Genomic DNA, 13289 nt, shown 5'->3' on the forward strand with positions numbered 1-13289 from the left:
TGAGTTGCATGAACTCTTCCTTGATCTTGTTTATGACCGCTTTGGGACTATGGTGTTTAAGAAACGACGTCTTAAACTCCTCCCATGTCATGGCCTTGGCCGCTTCGCTTCCAATCTCCTTCTTTTTATTATCCCACCAGTCTTTTGCTTGACCTCTTAATTGACCCGTACCATAAGCTACGTAGTCATTCTCATCGCAGTGAGTTCTCTCGAATACTCCCTCGATATCGCCTATCCATCGTTGACACACGATTGGATCAACCTCCCCATTATATATAGGTGGTTTACAAGCTATGAATTCCTTGTATGAACAAGGCTTTCGTTCCCCAGATTTTTCCTTTGCTAGATTCGAATTATCTTCTAGCTTCTTGATTCTCTCTTCTACTACTGATAAAACCGTATTTTGGATTTTATCAATGAAGTTCGATAAACTGTTTTCGATCGCCTTCCCAACCTCCTCGGCAATCACTATTCTCATTTGTTCGGTGACTCTTGGCACCGCATCATTATCACCTCCGCCCGCCATCTTTGATACTGAAATGTTTACATACATTGTTAAACATTTCATTTATAACACACGTTTTACTTGTTTTAATTTGATCAAGTTCGTGACTTGACTCAATCATTCTTGTTTCATGCCTTTCTTGTGTTTGAGTGTGTTTACACACTCTTGATTCTATTGTTCTTGTTTCATGCTTTTCTTGTGTTTGAGTGTGTTTACACACTCTTGATTCAATTGTTCTTGTTTCATGCTTTTCTTGTGTTTGAGTGTGTTTACACACTCTTTTCCATGCATATTTGTTCGTGATTTAATTCTATTTTATCAAAATCTACTTACACAATAATTCTTACCAGATGCTTGATCAAGCTTGAACCGAACACTTATTGGCAACCTTGGGCTCTGATTACCAACTTGTAAGACCCAGTTTATATTACCAGATTTAACAACATAAAACCTTGCATTTAACGCCAAAATGACGACTTAACAAAAACTTTCATCATTTTAACCCAAAACTAAACACAACATACATGTATAGTTCTTACGAAATCATAATCAAGATATTAACTACAATAGTTTACATAGTTTTTAGAACAAAAGATCATATGCGGAAGCGTTTGCTAGAGTGTTCGGTTCGGATAGTTATGCTTGATCATCATCCTTCACTTGAGTACCTGAAAACTAACATTTTAAACAAGCATTAGTGTTATCGTTCTTGGACATTTACGTATTCGAATCAGGTCCGAACACTTGATCAAGATAATGAACAAAACAATTTTATTCAAATTGGGCTCCACCGTAACTTACGGTGATACCGTAAGTTACGGTGGCTTCTGGACATTTGGGAGCCTACCGTAATTCAGTAGGATTCCACCGTAACAGATTTGCAGGCCACCGTAAATTACGGTACTACCGTAATTTACGGTAAGCCCTGCACAAAACTTCCTTGTTTCAAATGCAGTTTTTGCTGATTCTTTTATGCTCCGAAACAGCTTAACTTCGCGTAATTTGTTAAGCGGCTGGGCTAATTCTCCATACTTGTATTTTGCTTATAATATTACTCAACTATTTCTTAAGCGGGCATATCTACGGAATTAGCTTACACTCTTAATTACAAGACTTTTAGTTAGTTGTTCGTACTATGATCGTGCATCGAATCCAAACTTTAACTCCTATAATAAGAACAAGGCTTTTAATTTTGATATTGGTGTTCGCTACACGGCTTACACCTCATGTAATATATGCATTATATAATAGAGTCATGCTTCGTGTTTATTACCATAACTTGTTTGACCCGTTTGGGTGTTAAACTTACACTCCATTACGGGTATGTAAGGTTTCATGCTTTTTCACTTGTTTCGACCCATTTACTTGTTTAAGAAGCACAATCACTTTCGTGACTCAATGTTCTATCCTATTTGCCATGCTTTTCACCATAACATAAGAGCGGTAATTAACCTTAATGTAACGAAGCAATAGATTCGTACCTTTAGAGCGCGTCTTTTCCTCGTGAATTCCCTCCGGCTTGTCCGCTAGATGAACCGGACTCTTTGCCTAGAAAATTCAGTTTTTACAACATGTTTAGAACTCTTTTTATGACCACAATCACATCATTATGGACCATTATCAAATCTGCGTTTTTATCCAAATTTCACATTTAGATCCTCACTTAGGCATTTCTACAAACACCTAGTGGGTCAGATTTTTCTACATTCATTACTAGGTTCATGACTAGAATTTAACATCTTATTTCACTTTAATTAATCAAATTGTACACATACAAATATTCAAATAGCTGAATTTTCCTCATACAATTCAGCTTTTCACTAGATAAATTTCATAATCCTAGTGTTTGTCTTATATTTACAACATCATAAATCACCTACAATGGTGACTATAATTTCTTCAAGTATCATGCAATGATTTTTCACAATTAATCATCTAGGTTTAACCCTAAACAACATATCACTTCCAGATTCTTTCATGCATAACATATTCAAGTTTAATTTCAGTTATTCACCATTAACCTAGAATTTAAGGTGAATCAAAATATCAGGATTTTACATACCTTTGTGATCCTCACTACAAGGGGATCACTAATTCGTGTTCAAGACTTGATTTAGGGCTGATTTGAGGCTTCAATTTAGAGATTTGCTTGAGTTAGGGTTTGGAAATGGGGGATGTCGCCCCCTGCTTGTTCCTTGATCGACCAGACTCCCAATTTTGGGATGTTTGGTTTGTTTTGTTACTATTAGTAACATAGTTTGAGTTTTGACAAGTTTGAACCCTCCATTTTGGTAAAACCTTAAGTTTTGGTGTTTTAGTCCTATTATGACTTATTTTAGGACTTGAACTTAACTAGGTTATGTTCCTAGTTGGTAAATTCTTGTTTATTATTTCTTTAAAATTTCAAGGTAAGGGTTTATATTTTCGAGGTGTTACAAGTTTAAACTTGATTCTTTTTAGACTTCTATCTACTAATTAATATCCAACCGAGCTTTGGCCGGTTTAAGGTTTTGCAAACAAGCTCGAGTCAAGCTTTTGTGCGTTTAAGGTTTTTTCTCAAATTAGTTCAAGTTGATCTCAAGCTTCAACTTCTATATACAAGGCTCGAATCAAGCCAAGCTCGAGCTTTTTCAAAGCCTGACAAGCCAAGCTCGAGTAGTGTAAGGCTCGGGCTCGACTTGGTTCGTTTGCACACCTATTTCTTATGAAACAAGACGGATTTTTGGGGATTCGAGCAGGGTGGGTATAAATGGGAGAAATTAGTAGTCCTCCTGAGCGAGGGACCCGCACTGCCGCGCATTCAAGCCTCATGCACCTAGTTAGCGATCTTGATCTAGAAAGCGCAAAGAATCCAAATATATGATCTTAACCTTCACAACCCTGTGTCGAAACAACCAAATTCAAACGCAATATCACATGTTCCAATCCTAAACTTCTTTCTTGCACTTTCTATTGTTCAAGGAGGCCAAAAATGCCATAAACAGGGCAGACATTACAACAAAAAAAAAACTCAAGTCCAGCTGCTCAAAAACTCAAATCCTTAAACAAACAAAACATGCCAACAGCCTTCGACAACGATGTACATCAAGACAACAAACATGTTCTTCTAAACCTACAACTGATGACCGCATCATCAAGCCGCTTTCTTCTTAACAACACCCTCGAGAACACCGTTATCCAACACGTGCTCTACGGTTGAAGGGTCAACATGTGCAGGCAACACAAAGGTAACCGAGAAGTCTCCAGGTGGACACAGGTTCTGTGTGTGCATCTCAAACACCATGTTGTGGGCGTTGACCTTTTTCTCTCCGGTGTTGGTTACTCCGTTGATTGTGATTGTTCCATCCGTCTGAATATCGCATTTAAACTCTGAAGAATGTAAATACAAACGAATCAATTAGGTGTGTTCATAAACCGTTGAAAGTTGAAACAGACCGAACCACTCAAACCAAAGTGGCAGTGTATATTGAATCGGCTGTTTAGCCTTTTTTTTGTTTAATGTTTTTTCATCTATGCAATATGCAGTTGTGTGTATGTATTATATTTATAAACCATCTTTATCATTTTAATTACTTAACACAAACTAACGAATTTGAGAAAAAAAAAAGAGTTAATTATTGTTTTCGTCCCTGTGGTTTGTCAAAAATCACTATTTCAGTCCATTAGTTTAAAAATTGCGATTTCAGTCCCTGTGGTTTCTCTTTCGTAACCATTTCAGTCCACCTCGTAACCATTTTAGTCCCTGTACCAACAGAATAAATGGATTGAAATGGTTACGAAAGTGAAACCATATGGACTGAAATGGTTACAAAAGTGAAACCACAGGGACTGAAATCGCAATTTTTAAACTAATGGACTAAAATAGTGATTTTTTGACAAACCACAGGGACGAAAACAGTAATTAACTCAAAAAAAAAAAACATTTCAAACCACCAAACTACCAAAACCAAATTGACAAGTAGGGGTGTGACTTTTTGACACGACACAAACCTAGCACAAAATTCACGGGCTTGGATTTAGTCTAAACAGGTACGGGTCAATTTCAGATTGACCCGCGAACCTGTTTAGCTAAACGGGGCTGGTTCGGGTTGGCCCATTTAACCCATTTATATTTTTTTACAATATGTTTTGTTAGAAATTAAATTGGGTGTGTATTTTATGCATAATTATAACTTAAAAAGAGAAATTGACATAAGATTATAATTTAAATGTAACTGTATTATATATATTCGCATTTTTTTGTAGTAAATTTAATTTTAATATACTAACTTGCAGAAAAAAATAATAATAGAAAACTTAGGTTAAACGGGGCGTGTTCGGGTCAACCCGTGAATCTTCGTGTCGTGTTCGGGTTCATTTGAATGACTTGATTTTCAGGTTCGGGTCGTGTTCAGGTTCGTTCAAATACTTTCGGGTTCGGGTCGGGTTGAACCCGCCAACACGACCCGTTTAGCACCCCTGCAAACCACTAAAACCAACTGGTCTGGCCGACCCACACCAACTTAACAACTTTGGTTTGTTGTTTTCAACAAAACCGAGCAAACCAGAACGTCAACGCTCTCATAGAATCAATCAAGTTTGTAACTCAAGTGATTCAAAGTTTCAAACTACAAAAAAGTAGTACTTGAACTTTGTTTCTAACCAATCAAGATATCTGTGTAGGGAAGGTGCTTACGTTCATTCTTCACAACACCTGGAAGAGCAACGCGAAACAGGAAACCGTCATCAGATTCGAAAATGTCAAATGAGCCAATAAGTGGTCCAATTCCACTTGCTGCACTGCCAGAAGCCGCAAATCCATTTTTGGCGACAGATAACACGTCGTTTAGTTCTTTCGCAGAGGTTGGTTGAGGCAGATAAACCATGGCTGGCTGATTCTTTAAAGTCAAGTCGACTTCAGTCTGCTGGGAAGGATCTAGAGGTGGGCCCGTGTACGGGACAGAGTTGAGAGGAGCTGCAGCAATCGGAACTTGATCAGCCCAATCCACGTGAGATCTGCAATTCACAAACCGTTCACTTATTTTGTTAAATAGCTCCTATTACCAGAGAATACAATTTAAACTACAAACTTCTGAACTGCATAACATATAATTTAGGGGTGAGTAATAACCGAACTGTTAACCGAAAACCGAACCAAAATTAACCGAAACCGAATTAACCGAAAGTAGCATAGTTGTCAAAAGCGCAACAGGCGCTCGGGCGCAGCGAGGCGAGCCTATAGCGCCTGGTGGTAGCTTAGGCGCAAAAATGGGCTTTTTTTGGAAAAACGGTGCTCAGGCGAGGCGAACCATGTCACTAGGTTCCGGGCCCTCGCTCAGGAGGACTACTAATTTCGGAGCTCAGGCGAGGCAAACCATGTCTTTAGCCTATGTGCGCTTCTCTTGCGCCTAGGCTCCGGGCGAGGCCGATGCGCCTCGCCTGAGCCTTGCGTCTTTGACAACATAGGAAAGTAGGTTATCGGTTTTTTTGTACCATCGGTTGACCGAAACTAACCATTTATATTTTTATATATTTCTAGCTTTTATACCTCCATTTCATGTTTTATACTTCCATTTCATGTATTTATACCTCCATTTCATGTATTTATATCTCTATTCATTTATATCTATACCTCCATTACATGTATTTCTAGGCAAAAAATTTAGCCCTTGTTTGATTTGGTTATTAACCGAAACTAACCGAAACTAACCGAACCGAAACCGAAAAATTAAACGAATAAACCGAACCGATTAACCGATGACTTTGGCTAGGGTTTCAGTTAATGCTAATAACCGAACCGAACCATGCACACCCAATATCTGTCTTCCCAATCGTAACTGTATCAAATAAATTTCTATTTTTTATTGGTCTCAGTGACCCGATACGTGTATGCTTTCATCATCTCATGCAATTCCAATTAGATAAAGATTCTACTTCAATACTAAACTTTTGACCTTTTGAACCAAACAAATTCGCACAATTAGAGTCGATAAAGTCGATTTATGAAGCTTGTATGCACATCCCATCACACGTACATGCAGATATACATAGTTACATACATACAAAAAGAGAGAATGAAACAAAGAATTGAAATCATGAAAATTATAAAAGTAAAAACATATTTTAAAAATATAATGCATAAAAATAATGAAAAACGAATACGAATACCATAATAAAAAGCATCACATATACAAAGAGAATAAGGAAGGAAGATTACCTCCGTAGAGATCAAATGATTAGACAAACGAGATGTCAAAGAGTGAATCTACCAAATCTCAATGAATATATAAAAAATATGCGAACGGGGGAGGTCTTTATATAGAATACAAAAAAGCCAAAGTTTGGTTGCTAAGCGATGTTGGACGACTACAATGCCATTGACTAAACAAAATAAGAATATTTATACTTTTCTTACATAAATTACAACCGTACTACTTGTGTTTCATATAAACTTATAGACGTGTAGACTTAAAGAAAATGACTTTAAAAAGTCTTAATTGAAAGAAAAGAACAACATAATCTCCTTTTTAACGGCAAATTTGGATCACTGACGGACCACTGGAGTATCATCGTGCCACCAGCGGAACCACCTGATCATTATCCATCTCCACTTACACTAGGCATAATGTCTATACACCAATTCAGGAGGAAACCCAACAAATATGGGAAACCCCCCCCCCCCCCTTGTGGGAATCGAAGCCAGAACCTATAGGTCCCAAAGCCTTACCCCACCCCCAAGATGCCAGCCACTAGGCTAAAAAGCCGTGGGCAACAGCATAATCTCCTAGTTAGGCTTTTAACCTCTGGACTATTTTGTTTATTTTCAAGAAAGAAAGAGATTTGTATTTGCAATATTAGCTCACTACCTCTACTTACGATATAAAAAAAAACGAGTTCAAATATCAAAAGGTTTGCATTATGAGAGATTATTGTGTTTTTGAAACGATAACCAAACTGTTGGTTAACCATAACCGTTCGTTTTTCAAACTCCTATAACTGAAACTTTCGTTTATGGTTCGGTTAGGGCCTAAAAACCGACCCATGCTCACCCCTAACCCAAGTGCTAATACTATAAAAGAAAACAATTGCAATAGAATATAGCTAGCGCGAACACTACTTTCTTAAATGAACAAAAGAAAATAGCAATTAGCAATGAGTGTCCTATTTGGTACAACATTTATAGTTCTTTTTCATTCTTCTACACCAACGTCCGCCATTCGCCATTATCGATCTTATAGGTACCGTAATCATTTATCCTCACATCACCTAACCGAACCCACTTGCCTTCTCAAACTAATTAAACGAAAAAATAAAACTTTAAAATAGCGGAAATGAACTGAAGATCTTAGATAGATCTCAATGTGAACTATATGGGAAGCTACAAGGTGGTAACGATAAACGAATTCATCCAATGACTCAATTAACTCTATGAACCTCCTTCCATCAATTGAAATGCTAAAACAAAAACTTTATACTTCAACTTATCATACGCATATGTTTTTATGCTATATCAGATTCTTTAATATATCCCATATACGTAAAATTACGTATGCAACAACCCACCCAAAAAACAAAAACAAATTAAAAAATCATTAGTTTATAAGATGATTTCTTTTAGTACATTTTTGGTACATTAGGAATAGAACGTTTCAACCAGAGTTTAATATCACATGAAACAGCAAACAAATAATGTCAACTACAAATTCATAATATATAACCAAATATAGACAACAGTACCGAATGCCTACAACAATTACGAAAACGCTAGATGATTATAGCAAGCAACTTTTAATTCACTTTACAAAAATTGCTACAATTAAACTGATTGCATACCACCCCAGAAAAGTTTAAACTCCTCGAAAAATCCGATTAATAATCACGAAAAAAGGAGAGAAACATATAAGCAAACAATTATCTCCAAAATGCAAGTGTGCGTGCGTGTGTGTGTGTGGACACGCGCATGCACACGTATAGGAATGAATAGGTGGGTCGTTGTCAGATACACAAATTGAGAAAACTTCATGAAATCCAATTACAGATCGCAATGAAAATAGATAAGAAACACCTCGTAACACTGCTTAGATTTCTAACTATTTCCATCAACTTTCCGCTTTTCTCCATTTTGTAACGTGTCACGTCTTATACATGGTAGTATGGTACTGGCATAAGAATGTTTTAAATGACACGCTCGACTTGAAAAGATATTAGAGCGGTAATGCAATAATGACTGTCCTTAGTTAATTCTCTATTTCAATTTTCTCATTGAGTTGAAGTAGTGACACTATACACTATAATTATATGTATTTTAAATGTTTATCGGAAATTCAGACCAAAACTAAAGATACACTACATACCATAAAAAACTAAGCTTTAAAAGAAGATCACGTTATCGATCGGATCCTTGCCTCTTTTCTTCTCCGATCTCAACAGTTTCAGTAGATTCTACAACCTTTGTGAATTCAAATCTTATATAACAATTTGTTCATGATTCAACAAAGTATACAGATTAAAGAAATATATAATAGTTCAACCAAGTAGCCCTACAGTCCTACACCCATAAAGAATCAAATAAATCACAAAAAAGTAAGACAAAAGGCCCCAATTTTAAATTTTATTTACAGTTTGATTTCAAAGATAAAAGATTCCGATATTGTACAACAGAATGAAGAGCTCTAGCTCATTTTTTCGTAACCGTGAGAACCTGTTACTAGAACTCTAGGGACCCACCAATACCCTGCTAACCAACCGGATCAGGTAAATCAGCGAAAGCAAATTTAAACATGAGACCTCTCCTAGAAATTGCAAAAAAAAAAAAAAAAAAAAAGGACACAAACCCATTTAACAACAATAAATATTCCAACATATTCTAAGAAAAAATATATATATTTTTAGCACACCCAGAAAGCATGACCATTTCACAGAGGATCTATAAGCAGCAGACAAACTAAACCCTACAGATCAACCAAAACTAAACAAATTCAAGTTAATTTATTTATTTTAAGATAAAGCATGAAACTTTACTCTTAGTTACTGAAAAAATATATATAAACAGTAAAAAGAAAAGGGTCAAAATTCGAATCGACAAATGTAGCTAGAAAACAACATCAAGAAAGATGAGAATAAATTGATTCTATACCAAAAAAGAAATTAGGGTTTTGTAGTAAGTCCAATGAAAAGCAGAAATCTATGATCAAGTTTGAATCTTGGAGATGGGGTTAAGAACATACCCGTTGGGAGCAGCCATGGGTCGAAGAAAGAAGAAGGGTTGTTGATATGAGTAGCAGTGAGTGATGACAACAAGATCAAAGTGTGGTGCTATGCTGCTAGGGTAAGGGTTTATGAACTGATTCTTCTCTCCGTTGAAATTCAAAACTATTTCATTTTTTAAATGTTAATTAATTAATTAATGCTTTGTCCCCACCTGCTGTATTTCTAAAATTAAATTATTATATTTATTTACTAGGTTATAACCTCGTGTATTACACGGGTTTAATAAATATAATTTTGTATATTAAATAACTAGATTTACCACCCGTCGCTAGGGGTGTTCTTTTTAACCGATAACCGAAAACCGAACCCGACCTGAAGTGACCCGACCCGCAGAACTAGCTTAACCGATTAACCCGAACCCAAGAAACGGCTAAACCCGAACCCGATATAGTTAATTGGGTCAGTTATTGGATAATACTTTCACCACTGAAAAACCCGAATAACCCGACCCGAATAACCCAATAACCGAATAACTAACCCGATGAACACCCCTAGTCTACATGTTATGCTACATCACTTAGTATTTTATTATTTATTCCCATATCATTTTGAAATTTTCTGTTACAAGAGTAATAAGTATATAAAATTACACTATACAATCGCGTTAAATGATGATGGAACACTTGTAGATATTTTCCCTCTACACAAATCATTTTCCCTGTTCTTTTTATTTCGATTTTAATTAATAAAATAATAGTTATTTTGCGCATAGTTTTTATTCAATAATTCATCGTTGATAGTGGCAGCCAGCCACTCGTTTTCTTATCTGAATCATGGTCTTTTTAATGGGTAAATCTTTTAATAAGAATAATTGCAAAGTGATGAAACACTATGTATGCAACAAATGAGGTTTAATGTTATCTGAAGTATCAATGCAATGTGTGTTAAACTATGGTTCGATCTAGAACTTATTGAAGAACATGAATCATGATTTAAGCCTTAAGGACAACCTTGTTTTCGTTCTTCTATTTGGGTGATAAAAGTTAACTGATAACCATTAAACCCGACCCGATAAACCCGAACCCGATTAACGGTTAAACCCGAACCCGATATAGTTAATTGGGTTGGTTATCGGATAATATATTTTCATCGCTGAAACCCGAAGAACCCGACCCGAATAACCCGATAACCGAAGAACTAACCCGATGAACACCCCTACCCGTCGCAATGCGGTGGAGGATTCTATAGTTATATATCATGTTAGATGAAAGACAAATGTTTTTCACATGACCACGAGCCTGTGTTTAAAACTGAGAAAAAAATAACTAAGTCGATATCTGACTCGCACGTTGCAACAGACCTAGAGGTGTACAAATCGGTTTTTTTCAAAAACTGGTTTCGGTTTTTTCACCCAAAATAAAAATCGTTTTTTTTTTATAACCGGTTCCAGTTACTAACCGGTTTTTGAGGTCCAAAACAATAACCGGTATAACCGGTTAGGACCGGTTTTAACCGATTTTTCCCAAAAAAACGGTTTTTTTGAATTAGAAGTGAAAAATCAAATTAATCAAATGGGTTAAATTGCAAAAGATGAAAACTTTTGAATTAGAAGTGAAAAATCAAATTAATCAAATGGGTTAAAATACCAAAGATTGAAACTTTAAACTTAAATTGGCAAACACTGAAACTTTAGAGTTAAAAAAGAAATCAATTAAACAAAAGAGATAAATTGATTTAGTTAAATTGATTTTTAAAATTATTAAAGATTGAAACTATAGAGTTAAAAAAGAAATCAATTAAACAAAAGAGATAAATAGATTTAGCTAAATTAATGTTTAATATTGATTTAGTTAAATTGATGTTTAATATTATTATTATTATTATTATTATTATTTAATAAAAGAGCTGAATAAGAAAATAAGGGTGAGCAATTACCAGAGAATGACACGTGTCCAAAAATGATTTTTGTTTATTAGTATAGAAAGATTAAAAACTCTGTATATTTCACAAGTTTAATAAAACTAATTTTATACACCAAATAATATTTATAAAATTTTTTATTTTTAAAACTCACATGTATTACACGGATTTAATATATGTAATTTTGTATAGTAAATAATAAAAGAAGTTATATCTTTAAAAAAACTTGTGCATTACACGTGTTGAATAAATCTAATTTTATATACCAAAATTCAATTAATAATAATGAGGATACACAATGTTTATGTTAATATGGGACTATGGTATTAATTTTTTTTATAGTTTATGGCTAATATTCATGTGTATGATGATAAAATTACACAATGATCTATGTTTGAATATTATATTTATATTTATATTATTTTAACAAAATATTAGATTAGATAATAATAATAATAATAATAATAATAATAATAATAATAATAATGATAATAATGATAATAATAATAATAATAATAATAATAATAATAATAATAATAACAACAACAATAATATAAACGGTGATTTGAAATTTGTGATTATATTATGTTTATATTATTTGAATCATATAATATTAGATTTCAAGGATAAATAATTAAATCTGATGAAAATTTCAAAATATTATATTAACTCCTATACGACTTGTTTTTATGAAGTTAAGATATGAGTGTAAAATTAATAATTAAATTTATATTAAATTCAATTGTATAATTATCTTTTAATTAAATTAATTATTGATAATTAAGTAGAATAGATAGGTGGGAATAGGGCCGTTCAAATCGCTAGTCGCTCGTCGCTCGCTCGACGCTCGTTCGGAAACTGCTCGGAAAATGCTCGTTCGATTTGACGCTCGGTTGTAAACGAGCCGCTCTGCTCGGTTCGGTTTGTAAACGAGCCAAGCATGAGCAAAGGTCCGCTCGGCTCGGTTCGGCTCGAATTATTATTTTAATTAGTATACATATACATATACCCATACACATACATATATAAACATGTATATACACATATATATATACACAAATATAAATTATACATAATACACACACCTATATATATACACACACTTACACATACATATATACTTAAATATAAATTAAATTTATAGTTTTATATGTACCACTCTATTAGATTTTGGTCAATGATATACAAACTTACAACTATATCTATACATACTAGCCCAACCACGCCAATAAAAAAATTAATATTAAAACTAAAAGCTAAACCATAAACCGATAAAAGATAGTTTGTTCATCGCTTCAGTGTTTCATGTCGTTACCCTAAGTCGATCGTCTGCTGCTCTCAACGTAATTTTTCGTGCAATATGATCATCGCCTCGTCGGCCACAACATTGTTACTAATAAGAAAAACTATTGTGCCATTAAATGTGCATATTTTTAAAGACATAAAAACATGAGACCCAACATTGTCACTATCTCTCTTAGCAAATTTAAATCGGGTGACACGGTTGTCCAAATCGCTCGAATTTCGCTCGACGCTCGCTCGGAATTTTTATTGCTCGAAGAATGCTCGATTGATTTGAGGCTCGGTTTTAAATGAGCCGCTCCGCTCGGTTCGGTTTGCAAACGAGCCAAGCACGAGCAAAGGTCCGCTCGGTTCGGCTCGGCTCGTGAACAGC

At 34.8% G+C, this 13289-nt stretch overlaps 1 protein-coding gene and 1 long non-coding RNA gene across 2 annotated transcripts; both read right to left on the minus strand.

Annotated features, from left to right (window-relative positions):
- Positions 1–962: 962 nt before the first annotated feature.
- Positions 963–2728, minus strand: LOC118479818. Its single transcript, XR_004860935.1, has 3 exons — positions 2568–2728; positions 1987–2053; positions 963–1180 (listed from the first exon to the last, which is right to left on the minus strand). It is a non-coding gene; the product is annotated as an uncharacterized LOC118479818 (long non-coding RNA).
- Positions 2729–3422: 694 nt separating this feature from the next.
- Positions 3423–9851, minus strand: LOC110865996 (alpha-crystallin domain-containing protein 22.3). The gene is made up of 3 exons (XM_022115349.2): positions 9712–9851; positions 5181–5500; positions 3423–3874 (listed from the first exon to the last, which is right to left on the minus strand). Exons 1-3 carry the CDS (start codon positions 9726–9728, stop codon positions 3639–3641), a joined length of 573 nt encoding a protein of 190 aa, XP_021971041.1. The 5' UTR covers positions 9729–9851; the 3' UTR covers positions 3423–3638.
- Between the last annotated feature and the right edge of the window lie 3438 nt (positions 9852–13289).

Source organism: Helianthus annuus, chromosome 6 (assembly GCF_002127325.2).
Source record: "Helianthus annuus cultivar XRQ/B chromosome 6, HanXRQr2.0-SUNRISE, whole genome shotgun sequence".
NCBI lineage: Eukaryota > Viridiplantae > Streptophyta > Magnoliopsida > Asterales > Asteraceae > Helianthus > Helianthus annuus.